A 22,817-nucleotide genomic window follows, 5' to 3' on the forward strand; every position below is an offset into this window, starting at 1 on the left:
AGGAGGTTTTATATTGTAGATTCCTGGTTTGAAGCTCTTTACTTCTTTATCTCTTTTTCGTTTTGCAAACTAGACTCTATACTGTCCATTGAAACCATGCTGTTAAAAGAAGGCTTTACTTTTTGAAAATCCCGAAGGAAGAGTGCATGAGGCAGCAGGGTTTGAGACTGTCAGGTGGCTCCGGGCCAGAAACATCTCCGATTCTCCCTGCGTGTCAGGGCAGAGCACCGCCCTCTTTACCTGCTTCAGGTACAGTTGAAACTTAGATTATTACATCAGATTATTTTGAATACTTTCACTTCTGACTGAACGTTGTGTCGCAGCTAATTTTCTCCGCTAAAGCACCAGCTGAAGGTAAGATATCGACTATGGTATAATTTTTAATAATAATTATGATCATATATTTTATTATTTTAAGTGTAAATCTAGTTCCAGTAGAAACAGAAAAGATGCGGAATGTGTCCAAACTCATTACTCAAAGTTTCACACGAAACTATAAACAAAGGAGATGACATAGCTGTTAAAAAGATCCTCCATGTTGTGTTAATGTGATACGGGGATTCCCGCCCTAGTCTAATACATGGCGCCTAACTTGACCCCCCACCAAGCAAAATTTAAGGAAGTCAGTCGTCAACTGTTAATATCAGGATATAAATCATTTAGACCCTGGTAGTTTTTGGGTTTTGTGAAGTAATTTTGTTTCTGTGTGCAAAGTAAAATTGTGTTATCATCCAAAATAAAAGTAGGATGTTTGGAAAAGCTGTGCTAAAAATTCCTTGTACAACAACTTTTCTCAGAGAAACCCTGTAATGTTATTATTAGTACTAATCATTGTGTTGATGCAGTGCTATAATCTGACAGTGCTGTTAGAACATTTACTGCAGTGTTATACTTGTTCTACTATAGACTCTCTATGGGGCAGCGGCAAAACATTAAGAAAGAGCACACACACACACATACACTCTCTCTCTCTCTCTAGCGTGCACACACACACACACACACACACACACACACACACACACACACACACACACACACACACACACACACACACACACACACACACACACACACACACACACACACACACACACTCACTCACTCACTCTGTTTCTTACCTATTGTTGCTTAACAAGTTTAACAGGCTCAACAAGTACAGGGGCAGTGAGTGGCCCCTATCCTTGTTGTTTACATTACATTATGTTTTGTTTTGTTTAGCCGACACTTTTATCCAAACACAAATTCCATTAAGTGCATTCAACCATAAAGATACAAACTCAGAACAACAAGAATCATGATAGTACATTAGCTTCTAATAAACCTACAAAGTGCCACATGCAACTTCCCTTGTTGGAGAGAGAGAGAGAGGGAGAGAGAGAGAGAAAGAGAGAGAGAGACCCTGATGCTTTATAGTCTGAGTCGCAAATCAAATAAGACACAAAACATTGAATAACTAGTTGTTTCAATAAGTAAATATTGATTGTTGTACATACAGGCCTGCTGTACTTCACTCTTCATGTTCTGTTTCTCTGTAGAAACCAGGTGGTGCCATCTGCTGGAGGTCAGCTGTATGAACACAGAGGACGTTTGAAATGATCTGATAGTGACGTGGCTCACACAGGTAGAATACAAACTACTTTACATACTGCTGGGTAGCTCAACCTGTAAACAGATCAACACAGCTGAATTTCAGCTATAGCTCCTTCCTTCCTTCACACACACACACACACACACACACACGCACGCACGCACGCACGCACACACACACACACACACACACACACACACACACACACACACACAAACCCCCCCCTCCCATGTTGAAACACATACACAATTCACTTCACTGCAGCTTCATGGCTCCATCTAGTGGCCTGATAATAGAAGTTCAACAGCTGATGATGAACTGTTACTTTTAACAGGGGGTTGTCTTTGTATTTTTTTTGAGGTGGACGAATTGAGATTAAATTACAATCTTTATTGTCATTGTACAGAACATATAATGAAAATCAGTTGCACTCAAGGACCGGACCCAATAAAAATATCTCTTCTAATAATGAGGGGAACACATCCCCTGCAGCCCCCCAAAATGTTGTGTTGACGGGCAAAACGGACAGACTGCCACTGTTCTATTGATGATTTTAGTAAATTTTCTTGTTTAAAAAAAACGGTAGGCATGAGGGAACTGTTACTACTTATTTTAATACCTTTCTATTACTATATCTGTAAAGTTTACAGGAGTAGTAATAGAAAAGAGTATTTCAGTTGATGTTGATGTGTTTTCTCTGCAGGTGAAAGTGTGTGTGAAGGTGTGGGCTCTGCTATGGATCAGAGTGAGGACACAGAGGAGGGAGGGGAACATGGCGGCCAGACCAAAGCTCAGAGGTGACATGAGGATCTCTAACTGTCCATGACTCAAATCACTGCACCGTCATTATTCACTCTCAAAGCTCTTTGTGTGTGTGTGTGTGTGTGTGTGTGTGTGTGTGTGTGTGTGTGTGTGTGTGTGTTGTGTTCAACAGACCAGACTCTCCTGGACCTGGACCCAGCTTTCCGGACATAAAGAGTTTCTGGTCAATAGATTAATTATTTGATATTAGTTATTATTATTAATGTTTTAACTGTTTGTTTGTTTTCAGCATGGTTCATTTATATTCTCACATGTGAAAGCTGCTCAGTTCTGGGTGCAGTGCAGATTAATCACTGTTTCCTCTGTTTCTATCAGGAGGAAGCTGGAAACACCAGAGCCCAGCTGTTGGTCCATGAAGAGTGATGATTCTATGGAACATCCTATATTCTTCAAAGATGGACGTCCGTCTGTTGATCAAAGGTAAGGATTTAAAACACTCAGTGAGATCTCCAGTTTTTAAACCTTCTATGGAAATTCTGTGATCACTAATGTTTCCAGAAGTACTCTGCCTCACACTCACACAGTCAAACACATCCACAGTGGGAGCTGCCCAGTACAACCAGTCTGATACAACCAGACACTGGAAGATGTGTTATAGTAGGTAGAGCGGTCGCCCACTGATCTAACCCCTGGAACAACCATGATACCTCTACTGCGTCTGACTTTTTGTGTCCCTTTAAAAACAAAACTTCCCACAGGCGAAAATGTGAAGGGGGGAAAAAAAGGGCAGCCAAGCATTAGGATTACTGTCGAAACTCAATATAAATCATATGCATCATTAATGGCATGAAACAACTTAATATTGGAATTATCTATGAAAACTCTATGTAGAAAAGACAGGGCTTTTAGAGGCAGCGCTGCAGCAGTTGAGACGTTTCATGTGTGTCCTAAAACAGCGCGAGAGAGGCAGCAGTAACAGACGCAGACTCGCTCCAAAGGTAGACGCAGGATGTGTGTTCCAGGGGTTAGGGTTGGATCCCCGCCTCCTGCCACATGTCCCTGGGCAAAGAGACACTGAACCCCTAATGTCTCCAAATAGTTAGCTAGCACCCTGTGTGGTAACTGCTGCTATTGCTGGATGAGTGAGTGTGTGTGTGTGTGTGTGTGTGTGTGTGTGTGTGTGTGTGTTTGTGTGTGTGTGTGCGTGCGTGAATGGGTGAATAAGACAAATTATGTGAATCGCTTTTAAGAAAAGGGCTACACAAGTGCAGTCCATTTAATGTGACGAACTTTGGGACAATGTCCTGACTTTTCACAATCAGCAGAAGGATTCAGATGTGGAAGTACTTTGCGTCCTGGTGAGTTTACCACAGTCTGCAAGCTGTGCTATGTACATGTAACATACTGGCCCGAACGTAGTTTCCAATCGTGTGTATGTGCGCCCGCGCTACACTCATCCAGTGTTGTGTGCCGTTGTGTATTATACACCATGCCGTGAAAAAGCTCAGAGCCAGTGTTGCAGCCAAATACTAAAGTCCTTCTCTCCTGTCCTCTTTTCCTGCACCTTTTACATTTTAGATGATTTACTGTTTCCTGTGTTTCTATCAGGAGGAAGCTGGAATCACCAGAGCCCAGCTGTTGGTCCATGAAGAGTCATGATTCCATGGAACATCCTATATTCTTCAAAGATGGACGTCCGTCTGTTGATCCAAGGTAAGGATTTAAAAGACTCAGTGAGATCTCCAGTTTTTAAACCTTCTGTGGAAGATCTGTGAGCACTAATGTTTCCAGAAGTACTCTGCCTCACACTCACACAGTCAAACACATCCACAGTGGGAGCTGCCCAGTACAACCAGTCTGATACAACCAGACACTGACACTGATCGGTGGTTCGATCCCCCGTCTCCCCGCCACATGTCCACACTGAACCCCTAATGCCTCCCGATAGTTAGCTAGCACTCTGTGTGGTAACTGCTGCTATTGCTGGATGAGTGTGTGTGTATGTGTGTGTGTGTGAATGGGTGAATAAGACTTACTATGTGAAGCTTTGGATCCTAACCTTAACCAGCTACGTTTGGGGCACAAAACACCTCCTGGTGGAACTCGACCGAAAGGCTGAACAACTCAACTTCTCAAGGCGGTCCACTCTCACTTTGGATTTCTCTCTTACTGTTTCTGAAGAGGTCTGTTCTGCAGACCCCTGGAGGCTGAGGGTATCCTTAACTCCAGATGTGATTTTTATTTGATTTTTCAAGATATTTTTTAAGGTATTTTTCACCTTTTATTAAAGAGACAGAGTGCAAATGTTGAGAGAGAGGGGGATGACACGAAGAGAACCTGGGTCCTATGCAACAAGGACTGAGCCCCAATGGTCAGAGCAATGTAACGGTTGGGTCTGGAGGACACAGGCGCGGAGACAGTATAAGTAAAAGAAGGTTTATTTGAGGAGAAACCAGCAGGGTGTTAGGACCATGATCCGGGAAGGAAAACTGGCTGGCATGGGGGTCCAGGGAGAGAGCAACGGGGCAAGTCCAGGGGGCTGAGTGGGAGCAGGCTAGAGCAGGCAGGCAGGAGGGGTCCGGGGAGTAGTGCTGGTGAGCGAGGGCTGGAGCTGGTGGCTGGAGTCAGGCCGGGAGAACTGTGCAGAGGAAACAGGGGTTAGCCAGGAAAAAGTGCAAAAAAGCGGAGCTGTAAACAGGTGAGCAAGAGAGAGAACTAACTGTGTGAAAACAGAAGCTACAATCTGGCAGTGTCTGGAAGGTAGGCCCGGGTATATGTAGAGCAGTTGATGATGATTGAAGGCAGCTGTGAATGTATGTAATTGACTCCAGCACACCTGGCTCCACCCCTGCAATTAGCTCAGCACAAAGACAAGGGTGAAAGGGAAAACACACACAAGGCCAAGGGGCCCAAGCGGGATCATGACAAGCAACCCACTAAACAACGGGAGCGCCCCACTCCAAATGCAATTTGAGTTAATTCTTTATGGTTTCTCCACAGAGTCGACCAGGAGATCTCAGATGTTCCCAGTGGGCGGTCTGACCAGCAGCATCAAACACACCTAGACTCCACATTCAGGGTCTGTACATGAACAACTACTTTCCATCTGTTCTGTTCACAACAACCTCCATGTTTAACTGTTCAGACCAGTGGACTGTCAGTCTGTCCAACATGGATCTGATGTTTGATTCATGATTTTAGTTTGATCGTGTCGTTCATATAATATTCTGTTCCAGCTGCTGGAGGAAAACATCGTCACGTTTGTGAAGAACGAGCTGAAGAAGATGCAGAAGCTTCTGAGTCCAGATTACCCAGAATGCTTAGAGGGTCAGAGTGAGGATGAGGAGCAGAGCAGCAACAGAGAGGCATTTCTGAAGATCACACTGGACTTCCTGAAGAGGATGAAGCAGAAGGAGCTGGCTGAACTACTGTGGAGCAGTAAGAGGATTTCTCTAAAGGTTCAATGTAGTTGTGCAGATCCCTTTGCAGATGCTACCGTTTAGTGGACATGATTGGTAGTGTTGCGTTTTCTTAAGTTGAGGTTTCCTTAAAAGGTGTCCCGAGGGCCTCCTCAGTTTTTGTGCATTCTTGCATTCCTTTGACAAAAGCGGTAGTGTTTTTCACTATGCCAGCTATAGTTCCAGGTTGAGGGACCCATGACAAAGGCGTTACGAAAAACTATATACAAATAGCCTTCTTTGCACTGATGGTCTCGTTTGCTGTTAGATGTAATTTGTGATCATCAGAGGAAAAATTAGACTGTTTAAGGAAAACTCAAATTGATGTTGTTGAAACATTTTCTCTTGACTCATTGATCTTATCTCTTGTGGATTCATTCAGGAAGTACTTCTGGAGTTTGTCAGCGTGAACTCAAGTCTAACCTACAGAAGAAGTTCCAGTGTGTGTTTGAGGGGATCGCTAAAGCAGGAAACCAAACCCTTCTGAATCAGATCTACACAGAGCTCTACATCACAGAGGGAGGGACTGGAGAGGTCAATGATGAACATGAGGTCAGACAGATTGAAACAGCATCCAGGAAACCACACAGACAAGAAACAAAAATCAGACAAGAAGACATCTTTAAAGCCTCACCTGGAAGAGATGAACCAAGCAGAACAGTGATGACAAAGGGAGTGGCTGGCATTGGGAAAACAGTCTTAACACAGAAGTTCACTCTGGACTGGGCTGAAGACAAGACCAACCAGGACATACAGTTCACATTTCCATTCACGTTCAGAGAGCTGAATGTGCTGAAAGAGAAAAAGTTCAGCTTGGTGGAACTTGTTCATCACTTCTTCAGTGAAACCAAAGCAGCAGGAATCTGCAGCTTTGAAGAGTTCCAGGTTGTGTTCATCTTTGACGGTCTGGATGAGTGTCGACTTCCTCTGGACTTCCACAACACTGAGATCCTGACTGATGTGACAGAGTCCACCTCAGTGGATGTGCTGCTGACAAACCTCATCAGGGGGAAACTGCTTCCCTCTGCTCGCCTCTGGATAACCACACGACCTGCAGCAGCCAATCAGATCCCTCCTGACTGTGTTGGCATGGTGACAGAGGTCAGAGGGTTCACTGACCCACAGAAGGTAACCGCATCTACATCAGAAGCGCCATATGCACTTCATGTTGCACTTTTATCTGAATGGTATCTATATTTGTGATTTATCTCTGAATTAACATAGTTAATGGTGATTTTTTTCACTGCATGTTTAAAATCCTATTTTGGATTTCACAACCTTTTTTATCAACACTGTTATCAGTGAATCTGGTTTGTTAATCAAATGGATGAAAATATTTGCATTTGCTCACACCGTGACCATCCGTCTGATTAGCTGCACTTGTATTCTTAGCTAGTAAGTGTTGGATCAAACAAATTTTTTTTTTTTAAGTAAAATGAGCCATTCAGAAGCGTATTGTTGTTTTGCGTCTCCATGACCACTGCTGTAGGAAGCTGCTGCAGAGGATTCAACAAGTAAAAGGGTGAGAACATAGCAGAATATCTCAACTGTTATAGATTGATATCACCCCATTGAACAACATGGGATGTAGTATCACACTACATGGTGAATTGGACTTTTTTGCCCTTTATAGATATCCTCATACATTTCTACCAGATTAATCTTCATATTAAGAGAAATACTTACTTGTATTACACTTTGTCTAAACAATTTAATAAAATATGCAAATTAGGCAATATCTCATTTAATATGCATACCCTTTAAGCTACAGATTTTCTGAGGGGATCACAATGTTCACAATGACCATGGACATAAAAAAGTGTAAGCATTCTGATTTGATATAAAGAAAATGGCTAAAAACAGTCACCCTATTACATACCGTATACGCATATTGAATGAGATATTGCCTGATTTGCATAGTTTATTAAATCTTTTAGACTAAGTGTAATACAAAAATTATTTCTCTTGATATGAAGATTAATCTGGTAGAAATGTATGAGGATATCTATAAAGGACAAAAGTCCCATTCAACATGTGGTGTGATACGTGTGTCACCTGTTGTGGTCTCTTTCAGGACTTTCTTCCCTGGTAGAGATTTTGGCACACATCCCATGTTGTTCAATGGGGTCAAACAGTCCCCTCCAATAGTATTGGAACAGTGAGGCCAATTCCTTTATTTTTGCTGTAGACTGGAAACATTTGGGTTTGACACCAAAATATGAATATGAGACAATAGACTAACATTTCAGTTTTCATTTCCAGGTATTTACATCTGGATCTGATACACAACTGAGAGGATAGCATTTTTTGTAAAGGAACACCACATTTCTAGGTGAGCAAAAGTATTGGAACAGATAGACTTAAAATAATTTAAGTGAATAAGACTTCATATTTTGTTGCAAATCCTTCGCTTGCAATAACTGCATCAAGCCTGTGACCCATTGACATCACAAAACTTTTTGCATTCTTCTTTTGTGATGTTTTTCCAGGCTTTCACCGCAGCCTCATTCAGTTGCTGTTTGTTTTGGGGGGTTACTCCCTTCGGTCTCCTCTTTAGTAGGTAAAATGCATGCTCTATAGGGTTTAAGTCTGGAGATTGACTTGGCCAGTCCACAACTTTCCGTTTCTTGCCCCTGATGACCTCCTTTGTTGTTTTTGCAGTTTTTTCAGATCATTATCTTGCTGCATGATGGAGCATCTTCCAATCAGTTTGGTTGCATATTTCTTTAAATTGGCAGACATAATGTTTCAGTAGACTTCTTCATTTTGCTGTTGCCATCATGTGTTACTGTGTTGTTGTCAAGATGCACCTTTACCAAAGTGATGGAAAGGCTAAAGTTTGAAGAAAGAAAGGATCTTCTCATGATCCCAAACATACAAGCTAGTCTGTGAAACACGTGGAGGCAATGTCATGGCTTGGGCTTGCATGGCTTCTTCTGGGACGGGCTCATTATTCTTCATTGATGATGTAACACATGATGGCAACAGCTAAATGAACTCTGAAGTCTACAGAAACATTTGTTCTGCCAATTTAAGGAAAGATGCAACCAAACTGATTGGAAGGTCCTTCAACATGCAGCAAGATAATGACCCAAAACACAATAAAGGAGCTAATCAGGGGCAAGAAGTGGAAGGTTTTAGACTGGTCAAGTCAATCTCCAGATTTAAACCCTATAGAGCATGCATTTTACCTGCCAAAGAGGAGACTTAAGAGAGTTACCCCCTAACACAACCAGCAACTGAATGAGGCTGCGGTAAAAGCCTGAAAAAGCATCACAAAAGAAGAATGCAAAAGTTTGGTGATGTCAATGGGTCACAGGCTTGATGCGGTTATAGCAAGCAAAGGATTTGCGACAAAATATTACGTTTTATTCACTTTAATTTATTTTAATTCTATCTCTTCCAATACTTTTGCTCAATTAAAAATGTGGTGTTCCTTTACAAACAATTATATTTTCTCAATTGTGTATCAGATCCAGATGTAAATACCTGGAAATTAAAGCTGAAATGTTGATCTATTATCTCATATTAATCTTTTGTTGTCAAACCCAAATGTTTCCAGTCTACAGCAAAAATAAAGGAATTGCTCTCACCGTTCCAATACTATTGGAGGGGACTGTATTAGTCTATAACAGCTGAGATATTCTTTACTAAATGAAGTTCATACAAATCTTACCTAGGGCCTCTACTACAGCACAGGATTTATGTGAATAAAAAAGAAATAAAAATATTACGCTCAAGTTATATATTGAATGTTATTTCTATTTCTATATATTTTTTGTGCAAATTATTATTCATTATCAATTATAATTAGCTATTTTCCTAGAAATGCTCTGATGTCTCACTGTTCTTGTAGCAATGACAAATAAGGTACTTTGAACTTTTTGTAGGAGGAGTACTTCAGGAAGAGATTCAGAGATGAGGAGCAGGCCAAAAGAATCATCTCCCACATCAAGGCATCACGAAGCCTCCACATCATGTGCCACATCCCAATCTTCTGCTGGATCACTGCTACAGTCCTGGAGGATGTGTTTAAGACCGGAGAGGCAGGAGAGTTGCCCAACACCCTGACTGAGATGTACATCCACTTCCTGGTGGTTCAGGCCAAACTGAAGAACATCAAGTATGATGGAGGAGCTGCGACAGATCCACACTGGAGTCCAGAGACCAGGAAGATGATCGAGTCTCTGGGAAAACTGGCTTTTGAGCAGCTGCAGAAAGGAAACCTGATCTTCTATGAATCAGACCTGACAGAGTGTGGCATCGATATCAGAGCAGCCTCAGTGTATTCAGGAGTGTTCACACAGATCTTTAAAGAGGAGAGTGGACCGTACCAGGACAAGGTGTTCTGCTTCATCCATCTGAGCGTGCAGGAGTTTCTGGCTGCTCTTCATGTCCATCTGACATTCATCAACTTTGGAGTCAATCTGATGTCAGAAAAACAAACAACCTCCCAGGAATCTGCAGAGACACACTTCTACCAGAGTGCTGTGGACAAGGCCTTACAGAGTCCAAATGGACACCTGGACTTGTTCCTCCGCTTCCTCCTGGGTCTTTCACTGCCGACCAATCAGAAGCTCCTCAGAGGTCTGCTGACACAGAGAGGAAGTAGCTCACAGACCAATCAGAAAACAGTCCAGTACATCAAGAAGAAGATCGAGGAGACTCCGTCTGCAGAGAGAAGCATCAATCTGTTCCACTGTCTGAATGAACTGAATGATCGTTCTCTAGTGGAGGAGATCCAACAGTCCCTGAGTTCAGGACGTCTCTCCACAGATAAACTGTCTCCTGCTCAGTGGTCAGCTCTGGGCTTCATCTTACTGTCATCAGGAGAAGATCTGGACGTGTTTGACCTGAAGAAATACTCTGCTTCAAAGGAGGTTCTTCTGAGGCTGCTGCCAGTCGTCAAAGCCTCCAACAAAGCTCTGTACGTAGGATATATCCATCAATACTCTGCCATTTTCAACTAAAAAACAAAGATAACCGTTGTCTCTTCAATCTGAGTTGCTGTATGTATTTTGTTCTAATTTAGATTCCCAAAATAGAGAAAAACAAGAACAATTGCATTAACACATTCTGAATTAATATATACTCCGAATGTATAAAAGGAAATATAGACTCTAGCTGAGAGAATTGAAATCCTGGGACATATTATCATTCCATATATTTATTCACTGGTTCAGTCATGATTTAATGTTATGTCTCCACTATGTTTAGAATAAAACGGCACAAATTAGTGCTTATAGTTGATAATTGCATAACCAAAGGCTCTTACTTAACATTCCATCATGGATATTAGTATTAGATATTTTAACCTAAAAAATAAACAATGTATAACTATTTACCTTTCTGTTGTCTCTCCAGGCTGAGTGGCTGTAACCTCTCAGAGAGAAGCTGTGAAGCTCTGTCCTCAGTTCTCAGCTCCTCCTCTAGTCTGAGAGAGCTGGACCTGAGTAACAACGACCTGCAGGATTCAGGAGTGGAGCATCTGTCTGCTGCACTGCAGAGTCCACACTGTAAACTGGAAACACTCAGGTCAGATTAAGTTGCAGTTTGTCTCCATTACATTTAACAGCCTCTCATCAGGGTTTATGAATTCATCCTGGAAATATTTCAAAATTCAAAGAACAGAAAAATAGAATTTTACTGTGTATTTAGTTATTGTTAGGATTCACACATTGTAGCCTATAGCAGAAAATTATATATATTTAAAATATATATATATAAAAAGGCTGATAAACGGATTTTGTTTGGTATGCATGAATAAAAAAAAAGATTCTGGAAACTGATTATAAATACGGTATATACAATCGTCAAAAGTCCAGAATCAACATAGGGGAGAACGGGGGAATCTGAGGCATCAGGTAATGTGAGCCACCCCCTGTATCTAGGCAACGGAAAAAAATGTTGGTCATGTGAGATATATGTTTTCAAGCCCCTCTCATTTCCCCTTGGCCCTGAAAGAGAGGACCTCATGGTGCTGTGGTAAGCATGTTTTTTTCACCAAAATAGGTATTTTGCATGTAAAAGTAAATTTTCTTGCTGTCAACTTAATCAACTGTTGTACCAAAGCAAATGTATTCATGTAGAAAAACTTCTATCATACGTGTTGATGAATTACCAACATATAAAAACCATGTGATGATATTAGCTAAAGATTAGCCTGAAATGCTAAGAGAGGTAGTTTTTTCTCAAATTGTGGTGGTGGGGGAAAGTGAGCCAAATGCTGTGGGGGAAAGTGAGCCACTGTCTCACTTTCCCCCACCATGAGGCACAAGTTAAGTTTAGTCTTAAACATATTTTAATGTAATATTACATAACATATGTTTTATTTTAATGTCATACACATTGTAGAAAAGCCATCATGCCAAGGAAATACACCAGGAAGACGACCTGGGGCAACCACACGGAAAGAGCACCTTCTCATCTTTCCATGTAACCTTCAGGGCTGGAATGTAGAGTAGGCCTAGTTGTAGAGTATGACAGGCTGATGTTATAATCCAGTTGGGTCTTCTCCTGTGTTCTGAGTCCCAGACTGTTCTCGCTGGTTCTGATTTTCCTATGCTTTGAACCCCAGACACAAGCTGGCTCTAAGGGTCCTGTGTTCTGACCCCTAGACTGTATTCTAATCTAACTGTTTCTATCTTTCATTTGAATCTTATTAAAACCTTTTGAATTATAATATGTTGTAATATGTGTATTTGATTTTGTTCAGAGTTACTTTCAATTGTTTAGAAAATGTGCTTTGCTTTACTGACCAAACCCCATCATTCTTTTGCTAGTCAGACATTAGTTCTGGAATGTGTGGCTAGCTTTCAGGATTCTAACTGTTACAATATCTGTTGTTATGGTAGTTTCAGAGTGGAAAAAGTAAGTGGTTCACTTTACCCCCTTAATGTTTCTGGTCCGTCTCAGTTTACCCCACAGCTGGGGTTAAGTGAGCCACATGACAACTTTTTTTAAAACAATCATATTTTCACTGCCCTTTGTCTTGAAAAAATTCTGCTAATGCCCATTTCTAGGAAACACCCTGAATTAATGGGAAATGTGTACATTTGAGTGATAAATCATTTTAGCTCGCTTAGAGGGGGGCAACTGTAAAAAGTGGCTCAGATTACCCCGTTCTCCCCTACTAACAAATATGTTTTTCACTCTCTCTTGTTCTTTATTTCTTCCCGCGATCTTTCACCTAAAAAAATAAACAATGTATTACTCTTTCCCTTTCTGTTGTCTCTCCAGACTGAGTGGCTGTAACCTCTCAGAGAGAAGCTGTGAAGCTCTGTCCTCAGTTCTCAGCTCCTCCTCTAGTCTGAGAGAGCTGGACCTGAGTAACAACGACCTGCAGGATTCAGGAGTGAAGCATCTGTCTACTGCACTGCAGAATCCACGCTGTAAACTGGACACTCTCAGGTCAGATTATCAACCAATTCAACTGATAACCATTTAACATCAAGTTAACCTTTTAAACTTTGTCTACAACAATGATTTATCAAAAGCTCTTTAATTTAACTTCTCTCAGGTCGGATTAAGTTACAATTTGTCTCCATTACATTTAACAGCCTCTCATCAGGGTTTAGGAATTTCTCCTGGAAATATATTGAAATTCAAAGAAAAGAAAATAGAATTTTTCATTTAAGCTAAAAAAACTGTGTTTTCAAAGTAAAATTTCCATGATCAAGGTTTTTTGATTATTGTGTTTGAACAATTATAGACACGTTTGAAAACATTTGACACATGTTTTAGTGCTTTGGTATGCTACACTTTGAGTCTATATAGTTAGCACAATGTCAACCCTAAATTGCTGCATCATGCCTATTATCCAAAATTCTGGGGATGGGGTGATTTGTGCGCAAGGGCCTGGGTGAGTTATAAGTAAGTAAGTAAGTAAAATGTATTTATAAAAGCACATTTATGACAGTTTGCACTGTCCAAAGTGCTGTACATAGTGCATTCAGTAGGTAAACAATGAAGGTAAAATAACAATAACCAAAATAAAAGACGTAAAGCCCATACATCCACATAAACACAGATAGTAGTGCAGAGGTAAGTAAGTAGTGCAGAGGTTAATGGGGAGGAAACACCAGGGTGTACATATGGGTTTTGAGCCTTGATTTAAAGGCAGTAATGTAGGGGGAATCACATTTGTCAGGTGGCAGTTGGTTCCACAAGCACGGAGCAACTAGTGCAAAGTACATTTCTGAGAGTTGTGCCAGTGGCATGGCTGTATACGCTGGTCACCAAAAGAAAGTGATTGTCTACAGTAGCTCAGAAGAGAGTGACATCTCAATTCCACTTAACGACACCACTGATGAGAGTTCAGATGGCCAGAAAGATGATGATGGTGACTTTGTCATTGTGACACAATGACGCACAAATCACCCCACAAGACAACTTTTTTTCCGAAAGCTATATTTCTTAAACAGTTTATTCCAGATCCAAAGTTTTTATTGCCAGGGATGCACAACATCCTGAAATATATGTACATATTTGAGTTGGAGACTTAACTGTCAAGGCCTCACTTTAAAATCACTTTGAGTAAAAAGTTGCACAAATCACCCCACCTTCCCCTATAGAATCTTCGAAAGTCCAGACTCGACATACTAACAAACATGATTTAAACTCCCTCTTGTTCATTATTTCGTCTATGCAATCTTTAACCCATAAAAAATAAACAATGTATTACTGTTGTCTCTCCAGGTTTCGGGGGATAATGCTTAGCTAGCTCGGTGGAGCTGTTGTTAAACATATTGGCCAATTTAATTTACTGTTTGTACAGTGCGAATCTTGAATCTTGTGCATAACATTAGCTCTGTGGCTAACAGCTGAGCCGAAGCCTTCAGTCAGCTGAAGCAGAGTCTAGGGGGGCTAGTCTCCTGTTGCTGCGCGTCAGGCTCCTGCTTCACCTTGTCTGTCTTTATTTCTCGCGAGTGACCCGTTCGCTATACATTATCCCTTACATGTTTGAACTTAAAAAAATAAACAATGTATTACTATTTACCTTTCTGTTGTCTCTCCAGGCTGAGTGGCTGTAACTTCTCAGAGAGAAGCTGTGAAGCTCTGTCCTCAGTTCTCAGCTCCTCCTCTAGTCTGAGAGAGCTGGACCTGAGTAACAACGACCTGCAGGATTCAGGAGTGAAGCATCTGTCTGCTGCACTGAAGAGTCCACACTGTAAACTGGAAACTCTCAGGTCAGGCTTCGTGCATTAGTTCAACTGATGACAATTTAACATTCGATTTATAACTATTTAACCTGTGTAGGATTTGATCAGCTATGATAATTTAATTAGGATCTTTAATTTAACTTTTGCAGTTAAATCTTGACACAAAGAGTTAATTACCATCAGGTCTTATTTTTCATAACTTTATCGTATTTATTGTTGAAGGACTCTAAAGTAATCTATCTAGACCAAAACGTACAAAGACTAAAAAACTTAAAAAAAAATCACCATAACATCATAGATGGTTCCTGTGTGTGTGTGTGTGTGTGTGTGTGTGTGTGTGTGTGTAGTCTGTCAGGTTGTCTGATCACAGAGAAAGGCTGTGCTTCTCTGGCCTCAACTCTGAGCTCCAACCCCTCCCATCTGAGAGAGCTGGACCTGAGCTATAACCATCCAGGAGCCTCAGGAGTGGAGCTACTGTCAGCTGGACGGGACGGTCCCCTCTGGAGACTGGACACTCTCAGGTATGAAGAGGCTGCTGTCAGTCTGATAGAGGAGGAAGAGCTGGAGACAGTTTCTCTGGCTCATAGTTTTTCCATAAACATGGTTTTGACTTGGCCCCTCAGCTCAGCACGGCAGAGGTTTGAATTTTCATTACACCAAGGTGAACCGGTTGTTGGTGTGCATTCAACTGATGATGCACCGCCCTCTGGTACTTATGTGTGTGAATGAATATGACCACTAAATTAACTGTTGCACGACTGTTAAATTAAAATATAAAATCATACTTTGCCTTGAGTTGATAACGTATAAAAGCAGCTAGGGCTGTCGCGATGAAGGAATACCCCGTGCGGTGAGTTAGGGTGGCTAAACTGTGCGGTATGCGATATAATTGCTCCACCCCTTTTTTAGGCCTAATTATAGGTCTATATTTATTAAGCCAACTTGTTTGTACTGTATTGGTCCCAATTTTTCCCCATTCAGCTTAATAATAATAATAGTAGGCTATATTTAATATATACAGCGCATTTCTCGCACTCAAAGCACTTTACATAGCTTCAGTTGTGTTTATTCTATTTTTTTATCCTTTGGAACCAACACTGTCTGTGCTCTCAGAAGCGGCCGGGGCATGCGTGTGTGCAATGGGAGAGAGAACACTTTGTGTGGAGAGAAAACAAGAGGCACGGGACATCGCAAAAGCCAATGCAAAGCCTCAAATTATTATGTTGCGAGTCAACGTGTCAGAGGCAGGAATCGGCTGTGCGATCGACTTTTACTGTGGCAGTAAGGAGAGATCAGATTGCCAACTGCGCTTTTCCTTTTACCCACACCACAGCCGCCGTAATGTTCAGATTTCATCATTTGCATCAAAGCCCTAATGATAATAAGAATAAGAGGCTTTATTTAAACGCTGTCAATGCGGTCGTTGTGATCGGCTGTAAACTGAAACTAACGGAGATCGCGGAAGCCTTCCAAACGACAACTGTAACGTGCCCCGGTCATCATTTCAGCCTTAAACCACGGCGTTGATAGCTTTCGTTTCAGCACTAGGCTATGTGATTAACTATGAGCATTAAATAAAAGTTGCATCTCAGATGCCGAGGACAGCAGCGAGGATGACCGAACCAGAGCATAGAGAGATGACAGCGAGAGCGATCACAGCGGGGCAGAGGAATAAAGTCTGTAGTAAACACATCAGAGTTCGGTCTATTTGCACTAGGCCTACTGTTCATTTGCAATGAAGGAAAGTGTTTTATCAAATGTTCGTATATGATTTTAATAAATAAAATTAATTTCCTTTTAAAAACAAGATCTGGTCTTCAAATCTTTTTTCCAAATATGAGTTTTGAAAAACGGGGGTTCGTCACTTTTTATAACAGGTCCATGGATGTCACGTGCGGTTGTTGCGGTGACCGCCCATGCTCTGCGATTGGCTTGAAAATATTGCAGTATTTCATCTGTGCGGTTATCGCGACAGCCCTAAAAGCAGCACTGCCCTTTTTTGCTGTTCATAGTTATAGTTAGTTTAAAATGACTACGTCTGAAATGCTTTAATGACACAATGTATTATACGTAGAGTTTGCTTTAAAATTTTAAAAGTGCTTTATAGAATAAAATCAACAAGAACAATAGATGGCACCCTCACACTCAGACAGAGCGACTAATAACTTTCAGAAATAAAATAAAAACACTTAAACAGAACTAGATAAATGTGAACAAACTAAAACAATTAGTAAAATCATGGGTCAATAGAGAAATAAACCTGAACTGAGTAAACACCAGAGGACTAACTCAGTGCATTTGGAAAATAATAAATAAATAATGCTGAAAAATAGATAAAATAATCAAAGGATAGAAGTAAAAATAAATACAAATAAAAGTATTAAGCAGTTAAGAAGACTAAGACTAATAGTTTATTAAAAATAAATAAGTAAAAAACAAACTAAATAAATGATAAAAACATTTAAAGCAAAAGAGATAAGTAAATTAATAATTATGATCATAATCATAATAGTTAAATTACATATCTAGGTAAAGAATAGTAAAACATGTAATGGAAGACATAATAAAAGTCAACAAATTAGTTCAGTTAAAAGCCAAACTCAGTTTTACAAAAAAAACTTCCAGTGTTATATCTGGCAGAGCCGCTGAAGATATTAACACGTCACTGAATAATGACGCTGATTCCTCATCACTCAGTGACATCAACACAGCAAGCCCCGTCTCCAGTTTAGGTCAATTTTGTTTGACTCTACACGGCCATAAGTGCCAGTGGAAAAGAGCAACAAGTTAATATAATGTCCATGTGTGCATGCTGATAGAGTACATGCTGGTCTGACTCCCCCCCCCTCCCTCTCCTTTCAGGGTGGAGCCTGCTGGAGTCCAATGGCTGACACCAGGTCTGAGGAAGTGTAAGTGTGTTTAGAATGTTCATAATCATCAAACTGTCAATCAATGAACAGATGATTGATTAATAACTGCTGCTGTGTTATGTCTTTTTCTCTCCATCAGATTCCTGTGAACTCACACTGGACACAAACACAGTAAACAGAGAACTCAAACTGTCTGACAACAACAGGGAGGTGACATGGGCGAAAGGGAAGCAGCCATATTCTGATCATCCAGAGAGATTTGACGTCTATCCTCAGCTGCTGTGTAGTAATGGTCTGTCTGGTCGCCGTTACTGGGAGGTCGAGTGGAGCGCATGGGTTAATATATCAGTAAGTTACAGAGGAATCAGCAGGAAAGGAGAGAGTAAAGACTGTGTGTTTGGAGCGAATGATCAGTCCTGGAGACTGAGATGCTCCGATCGTCATGGTTACTCTGTCTGTCACAATAACAGAGAAACACTCATCCCCTCCTCCTCTGTCTCTCACAGAGTAGCAGTGTATGTGGACTGTCCTGCTGGCTCTCTGTCCTTCTACAGAGTCTCCTCTGACTCACTGATCCACCTCCACACCTTCAACACCACATTCACTGAACCTCTGTATCCTGGGTTTGGGTTTGGGGTCTGGAGTGGTTCCTCAGTGTCTCTGTGTCGTCTGTAGGAGGGAGAGTCTGAGCAGGATCACAGTGACAGAAATCTTTCAGGTTTTTGTAACAAATGGATCAGTTCATTGATTGAAATGGTTCATCTGTAATAACAATATATTATGAAACATGATAATATGTCCATATATTTTGGTCATGCCCGAAATCGACAAACTATTGGTCTTTCCGATATGTATTTTAAATGTAATAGATAGTACTCAAAAGCGACATTAATGTGTATATTTTTTTTCATAATCCTTTCAGTGCTGTTTGAGTTATTTCCTTAGTGTGAGTCAGTCTGGATGTGTTCAGGCCTGCTCTCCCTGCATACATACATTTTCAAATAAGCCAATATGGCAGCCAACTTGGATTTGGAAAAAAAAACTTAATAATTATGGACAGGATATCAAGGTGTATCATGGTGGGTAGGGGCTGCAGTTCGGTGTTCTGGGGATCTCATCGCTGCATTTTGCAGATGATGTTGTTCTTTTGACATCATCGGTCTGTGACTGGATCGGTTCACAGCCGAGTGTGAAGCGGTTCGGATGAGGATCAGCAGCTCTAAATCTGAGGCCATGGTTCTGCAGGAAACGAATGGAGTGTCAGAGTGAGCTCTGTTGTGACGCAAAGTGAGCTGAGCCTTTATTCTGACTGCTCAATAATCAGACATATTTCCCATAGTACATACTACTATCGAAATAGTACAGAAAGGCCATTGGTCATGTATTAGACTATTAGAAAACATACTGTCAACGAAACTTTGTTTCATTATAGTATTATAGTAGTTAATGAATTACATTACATCTTCTCATGCTTGTGACCTTTGTTCTAGTAACTTTAAGCTTGTCTTCAGTGGTGGGGGGTTCACGAGAGCTACCCTCTTCTACCGAGGCGTGTTGTTGCTGTATGAGTTATTACATCCTGGAGAGAGGAGTATACACTTCTCCACATTCTTTCTTGGACACTATACGAATCGTAAACATCTGCTTCTGTTTAGGTTAGGACACCCAAACATGGTGTGTGCGCACACACCATGTTCATGCATATAATCTCATGTACAACTGTTCAGTCTTTGTCTCAATCATGATGCCACACTTGTGCTTGTGTGGCGTCTAGATCGAACCCTTGCTTTTGCTGTGCAAGTAAAAACTTCACCTGCTTCAATCTTCCTGCACCACGGAACAGGCAAACTTAGTGTGAGTGCGCCCTTAGATATCAGGATACGGAGATAAGCATATAATCTTCTGTTATGCAGATTAAAAATCCAAGATAGTGAACTAAATGTGTGCCATTGATGAACTCTAACAATTTCTAGTTGGCATCATTGGATTCCCTACCCCCAAAAATGTATGTTTAACAACTAGAATCATGATTCAAGGTAATCTAGGAGGCAAGATATTAAGTAACAAGCTTTTGAAAGTTGCTATTTTTTAAACGCTCAAATGGCCGCCATATGGCCGCCATATGCAGGGGCTCACCTTCAGAGCAATGCATAGCGCTATTAGTTGAAGTGTTAAAAATGAGCCTAAGTGGTTTGTGTCTCCACCAGTTTTGTACATATAAAACACCACTGTGGCTTGCAGTCAAATGAGTCACTGAGCTGTATATACTTATTTTAATATTATTATTATTTACCATTTCTTTTGACATCATTATTATCATTTATGTTTTTCATGAAGTTGATGTTTGTTTGTTTGCTTGTCTGTTGCCTGAGGCTGAGGGGGAAGGGGGGAAGGAGGGAGAAAAGATCACTTTTCTTTTCAAATGAGTTCACAAATTTAAAAAATGCAAAGCATATTACAACATATATTCGATGAACCAGCATTGATATGCCTGAAAAGGAGTAGGAAGAAGTATAAACTTATTTAATCCTACCCCTTCTCCACAGCTCAATAATTATGGCAATTATTTCACTTCCCTTGTTATGTTATAAATACAGGCCATCTATATATCTGTCTATACAATTTAATATACTATGTACAATGTATACTGTAAACATCAATCGCTTTTTAATTTTTTTTTTTAAAAGTTTGAATATCAAGTGGACGGGTTATACCATGCAGTTTGTTGTGCATTACCGACCTTGGTGTGAGGTTCTGGATCAGAAATTTCTTCATATTTTGCAGCTTGCTCCTAATTGCCAAAAGAGTAGGCTAATGTAATGTTAAGCTTTCTAAGCTCTCCAGACCATTTGATTTTTTTCCTACTCTTTTGAATCATTTACTCTTGTTTGAATAAGTTGTATACTTTTGCAAAGCTTGCTGAATAAAAATAAGCAGATCTTTTGATCTACTGAAAGGCAGAACTCTCACCAATCGTTTTTGCTTCTTCACTTGAAAGAGGTTCAACATCAGGCTGTGATAAGACCCAGAGATTCCAGTGTTTCCCCCAGCGCTTTATGGCTAAGGCCTTAATAACGCTAGCCCCCCCACCTTGACTACCGACCGACCATTTCGCCCTTCAAAAGAAATGGTGCTGCACAATTAATCTACTAGCAAGCGCGATGTGTGCTTGTGCATGGATATAACGATATAGCTAAAGCATGATGAATGCACGAGAATGATGGCCCAGGATAGTTTCAGTAAGTGCCACACTGTTACTGTTACTTTGACCTTTGGAGAAATGCATTTATTTATTTTTAAGGGGAAAAATCCTTGTATTTATTATATAAACTTAAGTTATTTTGAAAACAGCATGCTGGTGTAGGCCTACAATTTTTGAATGATCAAAAGCTGCCATATTTTTACGTTTTAAATTGAGAAATACATATTCCAACACTATCAATAACCTGCCTCTGTATTTAAAAAAAAAACAAGGCAAATCAATAACCATTATGAATCTATTATAGGCTATCACATCGCAGTATTGTCTACAATAATCAGTATCTTTAGTAAACACACTGAAAACTCACCTGCTGTATTATCAGCTGAGGAGTTGGATTTCAGTGCTGACTCCACAGTGGCACTTGTAGAAGTTTCAGGGTCAAAACACCCAAACAGCAAACCTGCAGAAGTATCATAGTGTGAGGGTGTGAGCGGACAGTTTGCTTTATTCCACGGTCTTAAGGTTTTTAATGTAATACATTAATAAGATGTCAAGGGAGGAAATACACTTTCATTATAAACATCCATTAACCGTTCGACTTGTTACTTTAAAAGTCCAATATATAAAATGTTCTTAACAATTCATATATATAACATTAATATATAAAATAAAAACATTTTGCGAAACAATATACATTATACAGTGCTGCTTGAAAGTATGTGAACCTCTTGAGACTTTTGGACTTTTATTTAGTTTAACCATTATTAATTCATCTTTATCAATACCAGTTTTTTTTATATATATGAAATAAGAGGTGTGTGTTTATCAAGAGGTTCACATACGTTCTAGCAGCACTGTATTTTTCTATGGGGGAATAGGAAGCAATCTAACATGGAAAATAAAACATTCCTCGACTGTCTATGTTGCCTATAACATCTACTACATTTATTTTGATTAGAAATCAACCGGGTCGGATTTTCCCGCAAAAATCCAAATGTGACGTTTCTGTGCATTACCGAGCGTGTTCCACATTTAACAGAAGAAGAAAAAGCTCAACTAACTGTTCTGAATCCTAACGTTGGTCAAACTAAAACAAACTAATACCTTTAATTTATAATGTAAATCCCATTGAGACCGGAGACTAACTAAACGGTGCAACATAACTTACCTCATCCATCATTGTAACGCGTAGAACTGGTTGCAGGCTGCTGTGTTTCTCCGGTGGTGAGGCTTGTTGCTACTCGCGGGCAGTGTTGCCACAGTTACTTTGAAAAAGTAATCCGATTACTGATTACTAGTTACTCCTTAAAATAGTAACTTAGTTACTTTACTGATTGCTTGATGTTAAAAGTAACTAAGTTAGATTACAAGTTACTTTAAACGTTACTTTACAGGTTTTGAAACCCATATATCTCAATTCAAAACATGTACACATTAAGAATCATTGAAAATATATAAAATAAAGCTTGTAGGCTAGTAGCCTATAGGCATACTGTTTTCAAAATAATAAAAATGATGGTTTAAAAAATGTAATAAAAAAAAACCTTTTTCCCCCATGAAAATAAATGCATTCCTCCAAAGTGCAAAGACAGTAGCAGTGTCTTTAAACTTAATGTGCTTGGCCCTTCACTCTCATGCATTCATTTGACTTTTCTCTGCGATGTCTCATGTGTTGATAGACTGGGTGTGTGGGGGGGGGGGGGGGGGGGGGGGTTTGTTTTGCGCCACAGTTCAGCTTAGACTCGGACGTAATGCTGCTGCACACACACACACACA

General features: G+C 40.4%; 1 protein-coding gene across 1 annotated transcript; it reads left to right on the forward strand.

Moving 5' to 3' along the window:
- Window positions 1-282: 282 nt before the first annotated feature.
- Window positions 283-20,708, forward strand: LOC307250767 (NACHT, LRR and PYD domains-containing protein 3-like). Its single transcript, XM_080027944.1, has 16 exons — window positions 283-354; window positions 1,536-1,621; window positions 2,292-2,385; window positions 2,523-2,573; window positions 2,726-2,830; window positions 3,959-4,063; window positions 5,351-5,429; window positions 5,587-5,788; window positions 6,191-6,936; window positions 9,699-10,735; window positions 11,173-11,343; window positions 13,048-13,218; window positions 14,826-14,996; window positions 15,317-15,490; window positions 17,832-17,878; window positions 17,979-20,708. Exons 3-16 carry the CDS (start codon window positions 2,324-2,326, stop codon window positions 18,512-18,514), a joined length of 3,657 nt encoding a protein of 1,218 aa, XP_079884070.1. The 5' UTR covers window positions 283-354; window positions 1,536-1,621; window positions 2,292-2,323; the 3' UTR covers window positions 18,515-20,708.
- Window positions 20,709-22,817: the final 2,109 nt, after the last annotated feature.

This window comes from Ammodytes marinus (genome assembly GCF_949987685.1).
Source record: "Ammodytes marinus genome assembly, chromosome: 5".
Lineage (NCBI taxonomy): Eukaryota > Metazoa > Chordata > Actinopteri > Uranoscopiformes > Ammodytidae > Ammodytes > Ammodytes marinus.

Coding starts and splice junctions, on each gene's coding strand:
- LOC307250767 (XM_080027944.1), top strand. CDS start 2,324: ATGGATCAGAGTGAGGACACAGAGGAGGGAGGGGAACATGGCGGCCAG. Junction 2,386..2,522: donor GGCCAGACCAAAGCTCAGAG/GTGACATGAGGA, acceptor TGTGTTCAACAG/ACCAGACTCTCCTGGACCTG. Junction 4,064..5,350: donor CGTCCGTCTGTTGATCCAAG/GTAAGGATTTAA, acceptor GTTTCTCCACAG/AGTCGACCAGGAGATCTCAG.